The sequence below is a fragment of the Dermacentor andersoni genome, chromosome 11 (assembly GCF_023375885.2).
Source record: "Dermacentor andersoni chromosome 11, qqDerAnde1_hic_scaffold, whole genome shotgun sequence".
Taxonomy (NCBI): domain Eukaryota; kingdom Metazoa; phylum Arthropoda; class Arachnida; order Ixodida; family Ixodidae; genus Dermacentor; species Dermacentor andersoni.
The window spans coordinates 105,861,149-105,879,130 of NC_092824.1; the positions used below are offsets into that span (position 1 = coordinate 105,861,149).

The 17,982-nt window shown below is 45.0% G+C and overlaps 1 protein-coding gene across 2 annotated transcripts in view; it reads left to right on the plus strand.

Moving 5' to 3' along the window:
* Positions 1-17,982, plus strand: part of Tnpo (transportin 1) — a 74,826-nt gene that overhangs the window by 21,967 nt on the left and 34,877 nt on the right. For both annotated transcript variants that reach the window (XM_050186031.2, XM_072285568.1), the window contains exons 8-14: positions 346-453; positions 2,302-2,362; positions 5,148-5,473; positions 5,578-5,727; positions 6,952-7,026; positions 9,959-10,045; positions 12,028-12,135. In XM_050186031.2, coding sequence (XP_050041988.1) covers positions 346-453; positions 2,302-2,362; positions 5,148-5,473; positions 5,578-5,727; positions 6,952-7,026; positions 9,959-10,045; positions 12,028-12,135 — 915 coding nt within the window. The remainder of the gene's footprint in view (positions 1-345; positions 454-2,301; positions 2,363-5,147; positions 5,474-5,577; positions 5,728-6,951; positions 7,027-9,958; positions 10,046-12,027; positions 12,136-17,982) is intronic.

Below are 17,982 nucleotides of genomic sequence, written 5' to 3' on the forward strand. Positions count from 1 at the left end.
CGTGTCTGCTGGATTTTATTTAACAGGTTGGCATGTACGCAACAGTCTTGCCATAGCTGCTACTAACGTACTGGCATGGACAGTAATTGGGCATTTTTTTGTGGTCTTATGAAGTCCAAATTAACAAGATTTTTCCTGTGTATATAACAGCTGATGAAGCTTATTGTGAGCGCAATTTTAAACTTTGCTGAGCTGTCTGTGATGACACAAGATAATTTGATGCCAAAATGATGGCTGCAGTGAATCGTACTGTCTGAAGGGAGTCGGCAGAGCTCTTCAGGAATATTTGGGAAAATTTTTTTTTTGCTCACAAGGCTGTCTGCTTTTGGTGACTCATTTCTACAGGGAGATGTTGAAGAGGACGAGATGATTCCTGATCGGGAGGAGGACATCCGACCCAGGTTTCATAAGTCCAAAACGCACAGTCAAAAGCACATGGACGACAACATCGACGTGAGTAAATGCTCTGTGCACGAGTTTGGGCACTGCGTAATTGGACATGCTATGTCATTTAATGACCTGTTACATGGTGGGTTGGTACAGAAAGGGCACTGGTTTTAGGCATGCAGCTCAAAACAAGCACATTATGTCTAGTTGTTTGCTGTAGCATCACATTAGGGAGGCAGACTGCAGGCTTAACCATGCCACAAGCCTTGTGATATGTCCGACACATGAACCAAGGTGCAACAAGCTACTTAGTCTTGAACTGTATGTAATGCCCTGTCAGGCGAGCGAATTTAGTGCCACTTTGAACAAGTGCATTTTACTTTCATAGTCATTTATAGGCTGTCATACAGTAAGGTTTAGCAAGGCCGTAAAACACATTTGTCGGCGAATGCAATTGTTGGAAGTGTGTAACTTTGGTGACAGTGCTTCAAAAATGTTTTAAAAATAAACGGTTCAGTGCAGGGTTCACACCTATTGAGGAATCACTTTCTTGGATTTAATATTGTATGAACATCCCTGTGCCATTTGGAATGGAAACTGCCATTTGGCCTCTGCCAGGAATAGTCGTCTCATTTCATTAGACACCAACAATTTGCCACTTTCAGCATTTTCAAACACGCAGCACGTCACTAATGTACTCACGAGAAAAAAAACAATCGCGTTCGGCATGTTCGGCTTGCTCCGCCGGCCGCCATTCTTGTTTTGGTGTCCCACACTGACAGCAGCAGCCGCCTGCTTGTCATCCCGTAGCAAATGTGGGATCAAAAAAGAAAACGTTTATTTTCGTGGGAATTTTAACCTGCGTAATGATCGCACCCCTGAATTTGCGTCAATTTTTTCCCAATAAAGTGCGATCATTATGCAAGTAAATACGGTACTTATTTGAGTGAAAGGGTCGAATTTCAATATAACGAAATTTCGACGCAACGAAATACCGATCTTAGACTTTGTTATATCAAGGTTGGACTGTATTAATATAATTGGTTTTGACTAAGGTCGGAAGCTTGACAATTTGCTCTGAGCTGCAGTTTATCATGCAATGCACAAATAATGGTTGAAAGTGGGCTGTCATGGCCCCTTAACACTTTCCTGTTCTTGGGGAAATGGGCAGTTTTTTGGATAGTCTAGTAAATTATTTTCTTACCTATACAGCAAGTGCTTGATATTAGAATGTATGGTATCAATTTGTAGAAGGAATGCGCTTTGTAATGGTGTCATTCACAAGCAAACATTAACAATTATTTGAAAAAATAATAATGTAATAAAATGTTTGTAATGATAATGAGAAAACTCCATATTAACATTGATGCTGCTTTGGACCAAGAGAACATAAAGATATTTCGAAATATACATTTTGCAGAGAAAGGCTATATACAACATTCCTGCAAATATCAGCTTTTTATCTGTAGGAGTTGTTTATATACGAAGGAAAATGTTAGCCTTCCTCTCTCATACATGCGATATTGAGCCAATATAGCCGCCATCGTTAGCTGGCCCTTGCAAGTCAGTTGTCAGCTCATGTCGACATGGCAAGAGTACGTCTTATATGCCTGATTATGAAAAAAAAATTTACGCTAATTTTGTCCGCTGTAGCCGATAGTCTGTTGTAGCGCAGTCCATTAAAAATGAACTTGATTGCGTTAATCAAATAGGTAGAACAAACTAAGGTTGAAATATGGTCCGTTATATCCAAAGGTCCGTTGTAACACGTGTTTTGTGTGTAGATATATAATTTTTTTTCTTGCCCTTGGTATGGTCATACGAGCTAATTCATTATCTCTGCTGTCTTTGTCAGTGTCTCTGTCTGTGCTGCCATGCCGACAAACATAAGCATTTTCGTTATATATTTGCTAGGAGGACTCCGTGTCGGACGATGGCCTCGACGATGACAACACACTGTCTGACTGGAACCTGAGTAAGTGTACTGCCACAGATGCTGCCATTGTCGTGGTTAGAGAGATGCTGGTCACCAGAGTGCCCATTTATAAAAAGCCAGCAAACCCAGCGTTCGAGTTTATTCCAGAAACTGCTGAATTCAGGCTGCCATCGTAAACCAGGCACTGTGCAACAAAATGTCTGCTTGTGAATATCCAGAGGGTAGCACCAGTCTACATCTGACACGCATCTGAGCTCAGGTTATTGTTGAAGTTGCGTTTAATTATTTGTCCAGAAAGCCTCCCTTACATATTGCCAGAGCTAAAACATGAGCAGCTCTAGTGTCTCTCTCTGTAGATTTCATTCAAACTATACCAAAAAGGAAAGTCTGAAAACATTTACCGGTTGAAATTCAGATCTGTGGGCAGAACAATGCACCGGAGGGTGATTGGCCACCATGCAGACTTGCGTACCTGGACTTGTGGAATCCCAAATATTAATCTGTACTGCTTACCGTATTTACACGATTGTAAGTCGACCCCTTTTTTTAAATTTGGAAGTCTGAAGTTGGGGGGTCGACTTACAATCGAAACCGAAACATGGCCCCGCCAAAATAAGTGATACGAACGGGAGCTACAACGTAGTTCGAATTTTATGTTTGCTCTATGGCCCTAGCCGTATTTTTTCGCTATCCCGCGTGTTTGTTCGCTTTTCGGAAGAGTTTTTCAACATTTTTGATAGTTTTACAGTGCATGCAACACTCGGGGGGGGGGGGGGGGGGGGGGGTGTCGATAGTTGATGGAAGCGCCGCTGTTCCCATTTGCGGCGGCACCCTCAGAACGGCGGCGCTTGCGGGGAGTATCGGTAGTTCATGGAAGAGCAGACACCGCTCCCTGGTTTCTCTTTCTCTGTTTGAAGGCATTGGTATTGGCATGGTATTGGTTTGACGCGTTCCACTTGACTGCCGGCTACGTGCTACTTCTATGCTTCCCCAGTCGTCATGAGTGCTCCAGGCCCACTAATCGTTCGGCACTCGTTCACAGCAGCGTTCAAGAGGGCTGCCATCCTTTACGCCGAAGAAACAAATCACTGCACAGCGGGCCGCAATTTCGATGTTTCTAAACGGGTGGTGCGAGAGTGGCGACTGCAGCGAAGCGAAATTTTCACCTGTGACGACAAGTGAGAAATTTCCCATGTGCCAAAGTCTGGACGCTTTCCGGAGCTGTAGGCTAAGCTTGCGGCGTACGTCGCTGAAATCCGTGATCGGTCCCTGCCAGTGAAGTGCGACGTGGTCATGAAACAAGCCCGGACCTTCGCCTTAATTTTAAGGTTCTGCTCCACTGTGAGTACAACGAGTGGCTGGCGGCAGAAGACTGCGAAATTACGCCAACCGGACCTGTCAAAAGAGCCTCCCTGACGGCTGCGTGTAGTTGGGTGCATTTGGCGTGGGCTGCTGTTCTGCAAGATGTCCTGGTGCGGTCGTTTGCCAAATTTGAAATTTCGCTGGACCACGACGCGCTGTGGGACCGCAGCAACGATGACGATGACAGCACTAGTGAAGACGAGTAGCCCAGTGACCATGTCAGCTACTAATAAATTTTCGTTATCGAATGCGCCCTCGGGTATGCTCTCTTATTTTTTTTTTTTTTTTTTTTTTCGGTCACGCGATATGGGGGGGTCGACTTACATTCGAGTCGACTTACAATCGTGTAAATACGGTACTCAAAATAGCCTCCAATGCGGGTGGGTTAGTAATTGGGGGCCAGGTTACACACGAGAAAATTGGGTATCCACATGTCACATCTTTACTGTCCTATTTCGTCAGTGGACGCTTTATTTCGTCATTCCCTTAGGTGGCTGCTATTGGCCGATAGCTGACATCAAGCTGTGGTCGGCTACGTGGCGTAGATACTGCGGGTTGCCGCCACCAGTCCACTGGTGGCGGCACCAGTGAACTGGTGGCTAGCTGAAGACAACCTAATTTCGCTTACGTTTAGTGCGTCATGAGCACCAAAGGAGGAAGTCGTGGTGTCTACGTTAATATCCAAAATGAAATTTGAACTGCATGGCATGGTAACATTTAGAAGGTGGAGCCTTGTGGGCATACCACACTGCACCGTAGCCTTCGCAGTGCAAGGCATTGAAGAAGGAATGGGAGGCCATGTTTGATTGCGAATAACTCCGCTTCTGCTGAACGCGTTGAAGTACTTTCTGCAGCAAAGTAGTTCTGAAATAACCTAGTTTCACTTCAAATGACTTTCTCCACTTCGATAAAAAGTGGTTCAGGGCACCTTTAATAATGTTTGCAACTTTTTGTCGTTACATTGCATATTATGAAGCCTTGCTTGTAAATAGCACAAACAGAGCGATAGGAACAAATAAATAGATTATTCTCATATACAGGACTCTTCGGGGAGTGCAAATGATTGCAATTTAGCCTGTAAAGGGCCTTTCCGTGATTGATGTAGCATGCTCCAATGCATAACTTATCATGTTTCATTTCTACTATGGCTAAGGGGATAAAAGTTATCGTACTATTGCTCCAATTTTGTCTATGAGTGAGCACTGTTCACGATTCTACCTATACGCCACCGCTGCATACTTGACCGAAATGAGCAAGAAATGACCGGGAATAATGATTGCACGATTTGAAAACCGAATGCAGTAGGACAATATTTGATTAGTATTTTGACAGTTGCGAATATTTGCACAGCCCTACTTTTCACAGTGCTAGCTGTACACCAATGTGGCTGCTTCGACGGTGTCAGCGTATACTCCCCTATAAAGCAGAGCATCTCAAAGGTGGGGATCGCTGCTCTACGCAGGGAAGTGCTCGGCGGCGGCGCTGGACGTGCTGGCCAACGTGTTCCACGAGGAGCTGCTGGGGGTGCTGCTGCCCATCCTGAAGGAGACGCTGTTCCACCAGGGCTGGGAGATCAAGGAGTCGGCCATCCTGGCCCTGGGCGCCATCGCCGAGGGCTGCATGGGGGGCATGGTGCCCCACCTGCCCGAGCTGATCCCCTACCTCATCGGCTGCCTCGGTGACAAAAAGGCCCTGGTGCGCTCCATCACCTGCTGGACGCTGAGCCGCTACTCCCACTGGGTGGTCAGCCAGCCGCACGACTGCTACCTGCAGCCACTCATGACCGAGGCGAGTTGTCGTGTCACACTGTGGAACGTTTACTGCTTCTGCGTCGAGTGAACTACGCTGACAGATTGCCGCTACGTTGACTCTTGCCCTTACGATCTGTGCAGCTGCTGAAGCGGGTGCTAGATGCCAACAAGCGGGTGCAAGAGGCGGCCTGCAGCGCATTTGCCACCTTGGAAGAAGAAGCCTGCACCGAACTGGTCCCCTACCTGAGTTTCATACTGGAGACGCTTGTCTTCGCCTTCAGCAAATACCAGGTGACTTGAATGTTGCATCTTCGGCTGTGTGGTTGAGATGGAGGTGAAACATAGTGCATGCGTCTTTTCATACATAGCAGGCAATGCTCTGGGAGCTAGTGCTACTTTGCCCACTATTTCCATGGGTAACCAAAAAGATTATGCATGCTACATGAGAGCAAGAAATGCTAATGTGCTGTGTAAGTTGGTGCACGATTGACTTTATATGTTAGTCACAATATATGAAGTAAGTTGTTACATAGAAGACTTGGCAGACCTGAACCTTCGATGCAGAAGGAGTGTAGAGACATGTTTGCTGGCTAATTTGCCATCAAAACATAATCATTGCATCACTGCAAGTGCAAGGCATACCAGCATTAAGTGTTAGCTTGTGGCATTAAGTCAATTTGTTATAATTGTAATATATCGAGTAGTTCTATAGAAGACGTCGAACATAAAAAGCCAATTCCCTTCGAAATGTGCAGAGTGACAGCTTTCTGTCACCGCACTACCTGCGTAGGTTCTGCAGCATTTGCTGCTAATTGTGAAGCGAAGTACAGTTGTCAGCAAGGAGGTAGGGATGCATCAGCTGCCTCCATAGATGAGATCTGAGTTGATGATTCTCATCTTTGCTGTTTACCGTTTCGAACCATAATCTTTGCCTAGTAGCTTTTGAAAACACGGCCACGTCTCTTGTTCAAGAAACATCTTTGTGATGTCATGCTGTGCTGCTTGCGAGGGTTACTAGACAGCATCCCAGCATTTGTCGCCATACAGCCACCTCCTACAAAAAAGTAACATCTTATTGATGTGTTCACAGATCACCTTATCATCTTTGAATGCATGCATTATAAATGCCCGTTTCTATGTACATGTTCTTCCCTCCATCTAATCTTATCTGTCTCTCGTGTTTTCCAAAAAGAAAACGATTCGATGAGGTCCTAGAGTACTTAATTTTGGCACATAAGAACATTGTATACACATCCCTGTCCTGTGTAACAAGGAAACACAATGTAGAATACCTAATTTAGTTGTGTTCTTGAGCGGTGCATTTCTTTCTCTCACTTTTTTTTTAAACGTCTTATTAAAAGTTCTACTGCCCACTGATCTATTTGGTTGCCAGCATAAATGAGTGTGGCTTGATCCTTTATCCTCGTGCAGTGCCATGTTCTTTGTTTAGTAGTGCACGGTGTTTAGTAGTTTGCTCGTGCGCTTGTTGACAGAATTTCTTTTTCATCTTTACAGCACAAGAACCTTCTAATACTGTACGATGCCATAGGAACCCTGGCAGATTCTGTGGGCCATCACCTCAACAAACCTGTAAGATCCGCATTCTTTGCCATTCTCAGCTTGACGAAGTGCGCCTTCATTGAAGCTTTGGTGCTAGAAGTGTACACCCTTTTGGACATAATTAGCTTGCTGCACAGCAATAATTTCCATAAATCTTGCATGCATATCCTTTCTGTTACACCGCATGCCCAGCACAGTAGAACCTTGTTCAAAAAATACATTGCAAGAAAAAAAAATGTACAGTCCGAAGTGACTAAAAAAAATTGGCAGACTCTGCTGTGGTAATGCGAATCATTAAGTATGAGGCATGAGATGCTCGTCGAACTGGTGGGGCTTGGGCTGTCCAAGGCAGGTTTTGTTGTTTTCCTATTGCGTAGTGTTTTAAGACAGCGACGGGAAACCTAAATGAAATTGAGCTGGTGGACGCCGCCGGATGCTGCCAAAGCGAAATCTGACGCTCACTTTGCACCACGCCGCCTGCGGCAAAGAATGGGGATGCGTTTGAATTATCGCCTACTAAAAGAGTGCAGTAAGCTACCGACGGCACTACGCGTTGCGCCCCACGCACTGTAAGACAGATAGATGAAGATGCTTATTGCAGTTGATTTTGTGGCAATAGCTGCGAATGCAGTGTCCAATGACCTGTGAGGATATTTGCTGGTACTATATGCAGTAGGCAGAATTTATGTTCACAGAGTGGAAATTTATTTGTGTTCGTGAAATTTATTTGATGCTGTTGATTGATTACATCTTATCCCCCATGCAGTCATTTGCATTTAATATTCCACAATACCTTGCAGAATTCCTCAGCCATTGCCAAATGTATGGTGGCCTCAATGCTGCCAACCTGAAAAGCCAGTTTTCCCCAACCTCTGATGAAAAAATTTCTCTAGATATTAGATTAGTGCGAAGTGTGGTTCTTCAGTTCGTGAATTTGATTTCTGTGATGATAAATGTTTGTCTGTGTTATGCAAACGACTGCAAATTTGATATAAGTTTATTTATAAGCTTGATTTAAAAGATGAAATAATGAAGTCACTGGAGTCAGCCTGAAATGACGTCACAGTGCAGTTTGTGCTAACAACATGGCCTCTTATTTGAAGCCAGTCACAGAAGACATTGGCATATGTATGCTTTGTTCGTATCCGAAATCCTTCCTAGATCATTCCTAGATCTAGGGAAATTCCCCTAAATTTGGCAATGCTGGGTCAGGGTGGCCCTTCCCTAGACCTCCCATTCTGCCAGTTCGTCCAGCTGCACACACGAGTCTCTGCAATTGCGAATATATGTGATGCGGCTCTGCTGCTGCTAGTTGAGGAGGTAAAGTAAGCTCTCTTTTTAACCCTTTGAAGGTTTTTGCCGTACATGTACGGCGGCGGTTTTCTGTCCCGCAAGGTCTTTGCCGTACGGGTACGGTTTCGACCCTCCGTTTGAAATTTCGTGCCATAACGATGATGCGTGCTCACTGAGAGGTGTTGCCATCTCTTAGGACTTACAAGAAGCGTTCGAAATTTGTGCTACCTTCTTGGGGAGATGAGCAGAACTGATTTCTAGTTTCAGCGCGTCGCGCAGACTGCAGCTACACCCCTTTTGCGGTTTCGGTTTCGCCGTGTGATCGCAACGGAGGCTTACGCGAGAGGGTGCCTCAGACCTCTGCCCAAGGCAGCCGCACGCAGGGAAGATATCATGTGTGCGCCAACACAACTCGTCACTCCAAGAGGAGAATAGACACGCATTTTAGGTGTGAAGATTGCGATAAGGAGCTGTGCGTAGACCAGTGTTTCAAGGAGTACCGCACTCTGAAATACTATTGAACATTTCGCAGTTCTGAGTGATGCCGACACCAAAATACTGTTCCTAATTTCTTTTTAACTATTTATTCCTGACTTTATACATTTTGTACATTCAAGATCCGCAATAAAGTAATTTGACCACCTGGGAAAGTTTTTTTCAAAATAATTTGACCCTCAAAGGGTTAATGAGCCTTTGTAATAAGTGCGGCATGTTGCCGCCATTTTGTGTGGAAATAAGTTCAGTCACCATTTTGCGATGGTAGGCTGTTGCAAACACCACAAACACTGTTTCAGTTTAGTCTCCAATTGCAATGCGCCAGCATAATTTGGAGCCATTCTCTTTGAAAGACGATGCAAATTAGAATTGTGCAAATGTGGCACTTCCCTGTTGGCAAAGACGCGATTCTCAGCATGCCAGGCCATTCCCGACGCGATGGTGGTGTGCACAGAGCCTGAGTAAAGGGGAATGCACATAGCAGTGATGAGAGTCGTTGTTCCGCAGCAACTTTAGTTCCTGATGTGCGTGCAACTTATTTACAAGTGTAGCCTGAGCTTTTCATTTCGGTGTCAGCTGGCCTCTGGAGTACCAAATTCAGTCGGTTCAAACTGCAATTAGTCAAAAGTATTGCAGTGTTAACGTGTAGTTGGGAGTAAGAGAAATGTTTCTGTGGAATGAAACTTCGTCTTGAGCTTTATTTTATTCTATGCAATTTAGTGCTGTTACAAAAATATTTTAATAGCTGTTAATATGTTAATATGTAATATGTTAATGTTAGTGTCATCGACCTAGTTTCAGTCAGGTAATCATTGTCACCTCTGTAGTGCTGCTGACGCTACCTCAGTAGAGTCTTCTTCTTTCATGTCTTTGATCTGCAGAGTGGCTGCAACTGTGTGTAGTGACTGTGTAACGACAAGTATAAAGAACGAAAAATTTAAAAATCGTGTAAAGCTATTGGTTCACTTAAAGGTGACATTTTTTTAGCTGAAAGATTACCTTTTCCTGAACTCCTAAACATTGTCGTGTGGCAGTGGATGGTAGTGCCAATAATTGCTGTGCTGTGGCATGCGAGTCAACAAGTGAAAAGAATATGTGAAGAAAAATGAAATTACTGTGGCATCGTCAGTTCACTGACTAGCTGTGCTGATTAGCTTACCTCTTGTCTTTTCAGGAATACATCAACCTCCTGATGCCACCATTAATCGAGAAGTGGAATGTCCTAAAGGACGACGACAAGGACCTGTTTCCTCTACTAGAGGTAATCATTAATCCTGAACGTGTTTCTATAGCATTCCCTACACTCTCTCATTCTTATTTGGCAGTGGCAAGATACCATTCGACTTTTATCTGAACATGATGACATTCTTCAAAGTGAGCTTTTCTTGGCTCTGATTTTTTATGAATCGTACTGTCTGACATGATTTCGTGGTGGACCAGCTTAGGCAACTCATGAGCTCTGACAATAACTTCTGCTTATTATGTCGCCTTGTATTATTTCACCTTGCTCATAGCGAAATACGATCCACTTTGCTGAAAACATTTGATATTTGAGTCCTGTTGGTATTGGGGGTCAACATATTAACAGCTTCAGTCTTCCTGTTGAAAACTACCGCATAATTGCACGTATTGCAGTCCTAGGTTATACAGTAGAACCCCGCTGTTACGTTCCTCACTGCTGCGTTTTCCCGGCTGCTACGTCGTTTTCATCCGGTCCCGGCATAGCTTCCATAGGATCCAATGTATAAGGAACCCCGCTGTTACGTTGTAGCTGTGAAAACGTTCCCGCATGATACGTCGCAACTTAGCACCCCGAACCCGCCTGGGCTAAAGTGGACAACGCGCTCCAACCGCCATTTTGGCTTTTGACTAGTTTTGGCTGGGCTTGGCCGGGCTTGGCTATGGAACTGGCTGCAAGAAGCCGCACGCCAGTTCGAGAGGCCGCATGAGGCCGCCACTAAGTGGCCATTCGTGAAAAATGATCTTACTATCATCACTGTGATTACGGTCACCGCTTGGTTGTTGGACGGGTCGACTCACGGAGGAAGGAAACTCGGGAGAGGCCCTGACGTCACTCTTTGTGAAGCTAAAGTGAAACCGGAAGTTGGCGTTGCTCGTGGCGTTGCTCCGCCTATCGGGCCTGCTCTCCTCTCTTGTTTACGTTTCTCCCACGCCGCGCTGCGCGCAACCGGGCTGCTCGGACGCGCGCGCTCCGCAGCAATACTAAACAATCGTTAGCACGTTAGCATGATTACGCCAAAGAGGGCAAAATTTCCCGCGGATATTCGTTCGTCCGTTGCCATTGCCGTGGCGCGGTGACAAGAAGCACGAGCCGCATGATGCCAGGGAGTTTCCAAATCCTAGCTTTGGAGAAGCCGTCGCGGCTCTGGACCTCCTCCGCAGGTACGTCGCACCTCACAGCGACACTGACAGCAATGCGGCCTTCCAGGGTATTGAGAAACGTGTGGCGATTTATAGCGAGCGAAAGAAACGGCAAGCCACCATTCTAGACTTCTTTAAGTCCTAAGCGCACTCTGTGGAAATAAATTGTCTATAGTTGAAGCTGCACTTTTTTCATTCATTTTCGGAGCTTTCCTCACTGTTGCGTTTTCCCGGCTGTTACGTTTTTTTTCCCCGGTCCGGTGAAAAACGTATGAACGGGGTTCCACTGTATTCTATATGTACGAGGCAATGCTGCAGAGGCAAGGACAACCCACTTGCACTGCCTGTGTTCTTAACCCAAAATTTGTGCATGCTCTATAGAAGCAAGACATATGACAGCGTTACACAATTTAACAAAAACTTTTGGCAAAGGACTGCGCACCTATCTGCTTTCTCCACCTAGACCGCTTGTCTATTTACACGCGGGCCACATGCCAATTCTTGGAGGTAATGTGCAAGCGAGATCTGTTTGTTTGCCTGAGCACATGCAACAGAGATAAAACTACGAACCCTACTTCGTGTGGTTGTCTCTTCGCTATCGCAATCAGTGGTCAGCTTTTCTTGTGAAACTGATTTCTTAATGCGCAGCATAACTGCAAGCACAACTTCGCCTTAGCAGGCTTTGACTCTATTTCCAAATCTTCATCATCGCTACACCCTGACAAGTCAATGCCGAAAAAGTTTTTCAATGATTGTGGTTGCCTAAGCGTTTTGCCACGTAAACCAAAAGGGCGTCATGCGTGCGGTTGGCTTGTTGAACCGTCAGGTGTTGGACTGTGGTGCTGTTTTGGAAATCTGCAGTGTCTGTCTAGCGTGGCCACTGCCCTCCAGTCCGGGTTCCTGCCCTACTGCGAACCTGTGTTCAGGAGGTGCGTTTCCCTGGTGGAGCAGACACTAAATCAAAACATGGTGAGTTCGCAGGCGTTTTGGTTTACCTTTTTTTATTCAATTATAACACCCCCTCAAACGTAACTGCTGTAGTTACGGCTAAAAGGAGGAAAAAGGGGTCCCTCCAGCAGTTTCAGGCCCGTCCATTGTCTGGTATGCAGGAACTCAATCTTTATGCAAAGATTTTGCATGCTTTAAATTTACTTGCACAATAAAAGATTCAAAGGCGGCCATAAATTATCCGGAGCCTTCCTCTACAAGATCTCTTATAGCCCCGGAGTTGCTTTGGAACAACCAGTCAATCACGTCCATGACAGCATCCTTAACAGCAGCACAGTGAAGTTTCTTGTGAAATTATTTCTTTGGATTCTTCGTAATATGTGCACCTCTTGTGTGTGTGCAACCTGACACAAAGGTTGCAAAGCTTCATGCAGTTGAATATACAGTCGAACCCACTTATATCAATATTCAAGTGCCACAAAAATTCCATTGTTATAACCAATAATTGTTATAACTGGATTGCCTGAAAAAAAAATCAAAATAGGGGAGATTCTGTCAAAACTGTAACGGCGGGGAGGTCAGTTCTCCTCCCCACCACCTTCCTCCGTCCGACTTCTGATTGTGTTGACTCGTTTAACTGTATAAAGAAGGACACGGGTCTCGAGGCGGGGAAAAAAAAAAAATTTTTTTTTATTTTTTTAAAATAACATTTTCAGTACCTACAGCTACTGTTCCTTTAATTCACCAAGTTTCACATCTCGCGGATGAGTATTTTGCCCGCAATATCAATTTATAACATCAATGTGAGCTTTACGTGCAGAAACGACCCTTTTTATCGTGGCGCATAGCTATTTTATTACGCCTGCGATCGCAGCCATCTTGGTCTCGTTGGAAAAAGGAGCCTTTCTTCTTCAATTTCATGCCAAAAGTGACTCTGCCGGCTCGCCGGTGACATTAAAATCCGCGAAAAAAAAAAAGTCTGAAAGCGCGATCCCATTCGTCGACTAGCGTGCGTGATCTGAAACACGTGCTATGGTTGGCTGCGCGAGGTTCCTGTCATGTGCTCCATTCCGCAGGTGACGCAATGGCGCGTCTCGAAGGTTTGTGACGAATACACAATGATGACCGATCCATCGGGGAAGTTCACCATGAGGCACAACTTTGGCAAAAAGAACAAGCGGTCAGCGTATAACTTTCGAATGTGTTCCATTCCTTCGGAGAACATCGATAATCGTCCGCCGCCAACCGCAAGTGATGCCAAAGTAGGCCTGGCCAGCTCACCTATGAGTGAGGGTGTTCCAGACAGTGGCTGCGTTCGGCGTGACATTGCAACGTTGCAGCGTGCGGATTTACTGCAGAGGGAGATGAATGCTCAAACTGCGTCAACGCCAGCAACAAAGCGGAACTTGCATTTGCTCATTCGCACCACCGGCATTGCAGCCGCACCAGTCGACGCTATCGTCAGTAGGACAGAGTAGGACTCCGTAAACGCACTGATGTCGTTTGTCAAGTGCAAGGTGTGCAGCGGTAGCATCGCAGTAGGCAAAAGCGAACGGGAATATGGCCTCGCCATAAAGATCGTTATCACGTGCGCGTGCTGCAGTGATATCGCGTCGGCGTGGAGCTCGACCTGCGTGAACGGGAACCTTGCCACGCGCATGATGCAAGCCACCGGGGATCGACGAACGGCGCTAAACGATGTTTTCGGCACATTTGGGTGACCGTGGTCAGAGCAACTACATTCCTGGTGACTTTAAGCCACTTTCACTGCAAAGTAGTGCAGAATTATTACTGCACTTTTGGTTAAAAGTGAATGTATTTTTGTCTCGTTTTCTCAAAACACAAATTTTTTGCTTCTTGCTGATTTGCAGCAGCGATATCTGTGCCTTCAAGGCAGGTAGAGCCATAATTTTTGTTGTGGCTTATTTGTAGCTGAGTGTGCAAAGTACACAATGGTAGGAACAGATATTGGAATTTATGCTTTAAAATTTTTCATTTCTGCTTTAGATCAGACAGTAGGGAACTCACATTTGAAACAGTGAATATTGAAGTGCTATAGATTTACTAATATTAGTTACATAAAAAAGGTATTCCTACCATTGTGTTCCCTATGTTTTCTAGTACTAGGCATGTGGCAATATGAATTTTTGTAGAACGGGTATTCTTCTCTTGTTTATGCAAATGATGAACAATGAATCTCATTTATCTTGACAAGTAAATGGCCTATTAGAAAAAGAATTACATATCTGAAATCATCACAAGAATCTTAATAAAATGCGAAGGGTTCATTAGTATTGATGAAAAAATTAATATTATATCAGTAGCAGTGTCCCTGACAAGGACTGTTGTCGCGTTGTTAGTGTGGAGAGGAAGCGAATGTCCTTGGCAGCTGCAAAGCGGAGGCAGCGAGGAAATTCCCATCGAGATTATTCCCCTAGAGCCTTCTGCGCCATTGGCTATGACAATGTCATGAATCCAGGATAATAAAATGCTTTTTTCACATGGTGGCTAGCTTTTTCCACCTTTCTCAACACGCTTTTTTTGGTAATCAGCAATTTTCTGGGAGGCATACCGTATTTACTCGCATAATGATCGCACTCGTGTAATGATCGCACCCCTGAGTTTTGTGGTCAAAATTCGATTTTTTTTATTTCCCGTGTAATGATCGCACCCCAAACTTGCCGCAGCGATATGTCGTGTGCCAAGTCTAGCTAATACTAATCGCGCTTACCCTCTGTCGAATGCTACGCGAACGACTCTTATAGACAAGCCAAGCGGTCTGCGCGCACCAAACATTCTTAAGTAGATGCCTCATTTCATTACTTTCATCACTTTCATCACTTTCAGAGGTACAACCAAACTTGCCTTTATTGTGGGTAGGCTTTATAATGGTTGTAATCAACAAAAACAAAAAAGGCGCCTTTAGATTCTTTTCATCTGCACTTGTGGGCACGCAACAAATCGCGCGTGCCAATGATAGTAGCCACGTTTACTCTGATACGTTAAAAGTGTACCCTATTCATACGCCGACGCTTGTAACACAGCTAAGATATTCGCCCACCCTTAGCGGAAACGTGCCGTATTAGGATAGTAGTGAAGACAGATGCCGTAGTTTCAGCAGCACGCCGGCCATGCGTTTCTGTCACTGGCAACTAAGTGCGCCCATCTGTTTCTGTCCCCTCAAAGTGGACATGGCTACGTTATTGCCGCAAACTTGCCGATATTAACAATATTATTCATCACTGATATGGAAGAAACTGTTTCAATGCACGTAATGTACTCGCGACAAGAAAAAAACGTGTTCGGCTTGCTCCGCCGGCCGCCATCTTTGTTTTGGTGTCCCGCATCCCGCAGCAAACGAGGGACGAAAAAAAAAGTTATTATTATTATTATTTTTTTTTTCGCTGGAAATTTAACCCACGTAATGATCGCACCCCTGAATTTACGTCAATTTTTCTGACAAAAAAGTGCGATCATTATGCGAGTAAATACGGTAGTTACTTGCCTAATCACCCAATTTGAATAATTTTTGCTTTATCTGATAGCTAATCTCCCAGGGAGTGCAGTAAGTCTATAATACCACATTTCTTCACCTTGAAACATATTGAAATTTTGAGGAAGGTAAAAAATATATATATATCGCATGTCAAGTTACAACTTTGAACTTTTGTAACTTTGGATAGAACAGAGGTAGAAAAACGAGACAATGCTTACTGCACTCCTTGAGCATTGAGGAATATTTTCACATAACTTTTACATTTCTTAGCAAAACATTTTCTGCCAGTCATCCTGAAACATGGGAACAGGAAAAATTGTATAAAATATTTTTCTCGTTATATAGAGAAAAACTAATTACATATTTGCTTCAAGCACATTAAATTACATATTACCTACAAATTTCATTCCTCTAGCAGCAATATCAATAATGGTATTGCTCAAGGCCCAGGTCCCACCTTAACTCTTCCTGCATGCTCCGATCGCGTGTTGTTAACAAACCATGACTGTCGGTGTTCAAGAATGGCACTGCTATAACAACTGCAAAGAAGGGTCACGGGCGGCAAGTGACATGCTAGCTCCGTCGAGGCATTGCTTTGGTGTCCCCAAAAGGCGCCTTTAAAAAAATGCGGGAAGGTTGCTGCAACAGCATCTTGGCTTGAGAAATCCACAAGAAACGCTGGAGCGAGATCGCCACAAGCATCTCGCCACATACTTCCTACTAGCTTGCACAAGAAAACCGCATGTCCGTCAGCCTTGCTTGCTTTACGTGAAGCTTGCAGACATCCTTCTCCAAGGCATCCAGGTGCTCCATGTAGTGAAGCAGAAGGTCCCTCGCAAATCTAGCCCACGGGGTCTGAATCATTTCCAGGAGCGCCCTACTGCTTCAGTGCGAAGTGCTTCTACTCAATGAGGCAATCGTTGCGAACGTGCTTCCATCGGATAGTGACAGTGACGGCCACGACGACAGCAGAAGCATTTCGTTTCCAAATCTGTAACACTGCACTTTCTTTTCACCAGCAACGTTCTGTATTGCCAATGATCAGCGAGCAGATCAGCCATCTTCCGTTTCAGCGGCAAATCAAACAAGGCTGAGAAACAACGTGGCCATGAACGACTTCGACGCAACGGACAAAAACAAGCACGAGCGACTTAATCCATTAGCAGAATTGCGCAGAATTAGGGCCAGAGAATATACCGTATTTACTCGCTTAATGATCGCACTTTTTTGTCAAAAATATTGACACAAATTAAGGGGTGCGATCATTCGCGGGTTAAATTTCCCACGAAAAGAAACATTTTCTTTTTTCATCCCGCATTTGCTGCGGGATGACAAGCAGGCGGCTACCGCTGTCAGTGTGGGATTCCAAACAAAAATCGTGGCCGGCGGAGCAAGCCGAACGCGCCGAACGCGACTATTTTTCTTCTCATGAGTATGTTACGCGCATTGAAACAGTTTCTTCTGTATCAGTAATGAATAATATCGTTAATATCGGCAAGTTTGCGACAATAACGTAGCCATGTCCTCTTTGAGGGGACAGAAACAAATGGGCGCGCTTAGCTGCCAGTGACAGAAATACATGGCGGGCATGCTGTGGAAACTGCGGCATTTGTCTTCACTGCTATCCTTATACGGCATGTTTCCGCTAAGGGTGGGGGAATATCTTGGAATATCAGCGTAAACGTGGCTACTATCGTTGCCACTCGCGATTTGTTACGTGCCCACGAGTTCAGGCAAGAAAAATCGAAAGGCTGTTATGTTGTTGTTGTTGACCAAAACAATTGTGAAGCCTACAAATAATAACGCCGAGGCAAGTTTGGTAGTGGCGCGCTTTCTCTTCTTTCTTTCTTTTTTTTTTTTTTTTTTTTTCATGGAAGTGCGGAAAGTGATGAAATAAATGAAATGGGGCATCTTCTGCTTAAGAATGTTGGGTGCGTGCAGACCGCTTGGTATGCCTTCAAAAGTTGTTTGTGCAGAATTTGACAGATGGTAAGCGCAATCATCATTAGCTAGACTTGGCCCACGACATATCGCTGTGACAAATTCAGGGTGCGATGATTACACGGGAAAGAAAAAAAAAACGAATTTTGAGGACAAAATTCAGGGGTGCGATCAGTATGCGAGTAAATACGGTAGAACCAACTGTGAGGGTCGAGCAAGCAATCCGGGAGCAGCGTTTTCAGTGCAGTTGGCACGGTCCATTCGTGTTTGCAGGGTGGTGTGGTGCAGTGCTATGGGCGCAGCCCATTCGTGTTTCGAAGAGTGGGAGGGCCAGGGGAGAGATGCGCGCGACGCTGGCGGGCATCTCTTGTAGAGGGAAGCTCACGGCGGCAGTTGGGGTGGCGGGTGATTGTGCAGCGGCTTGCATTTCA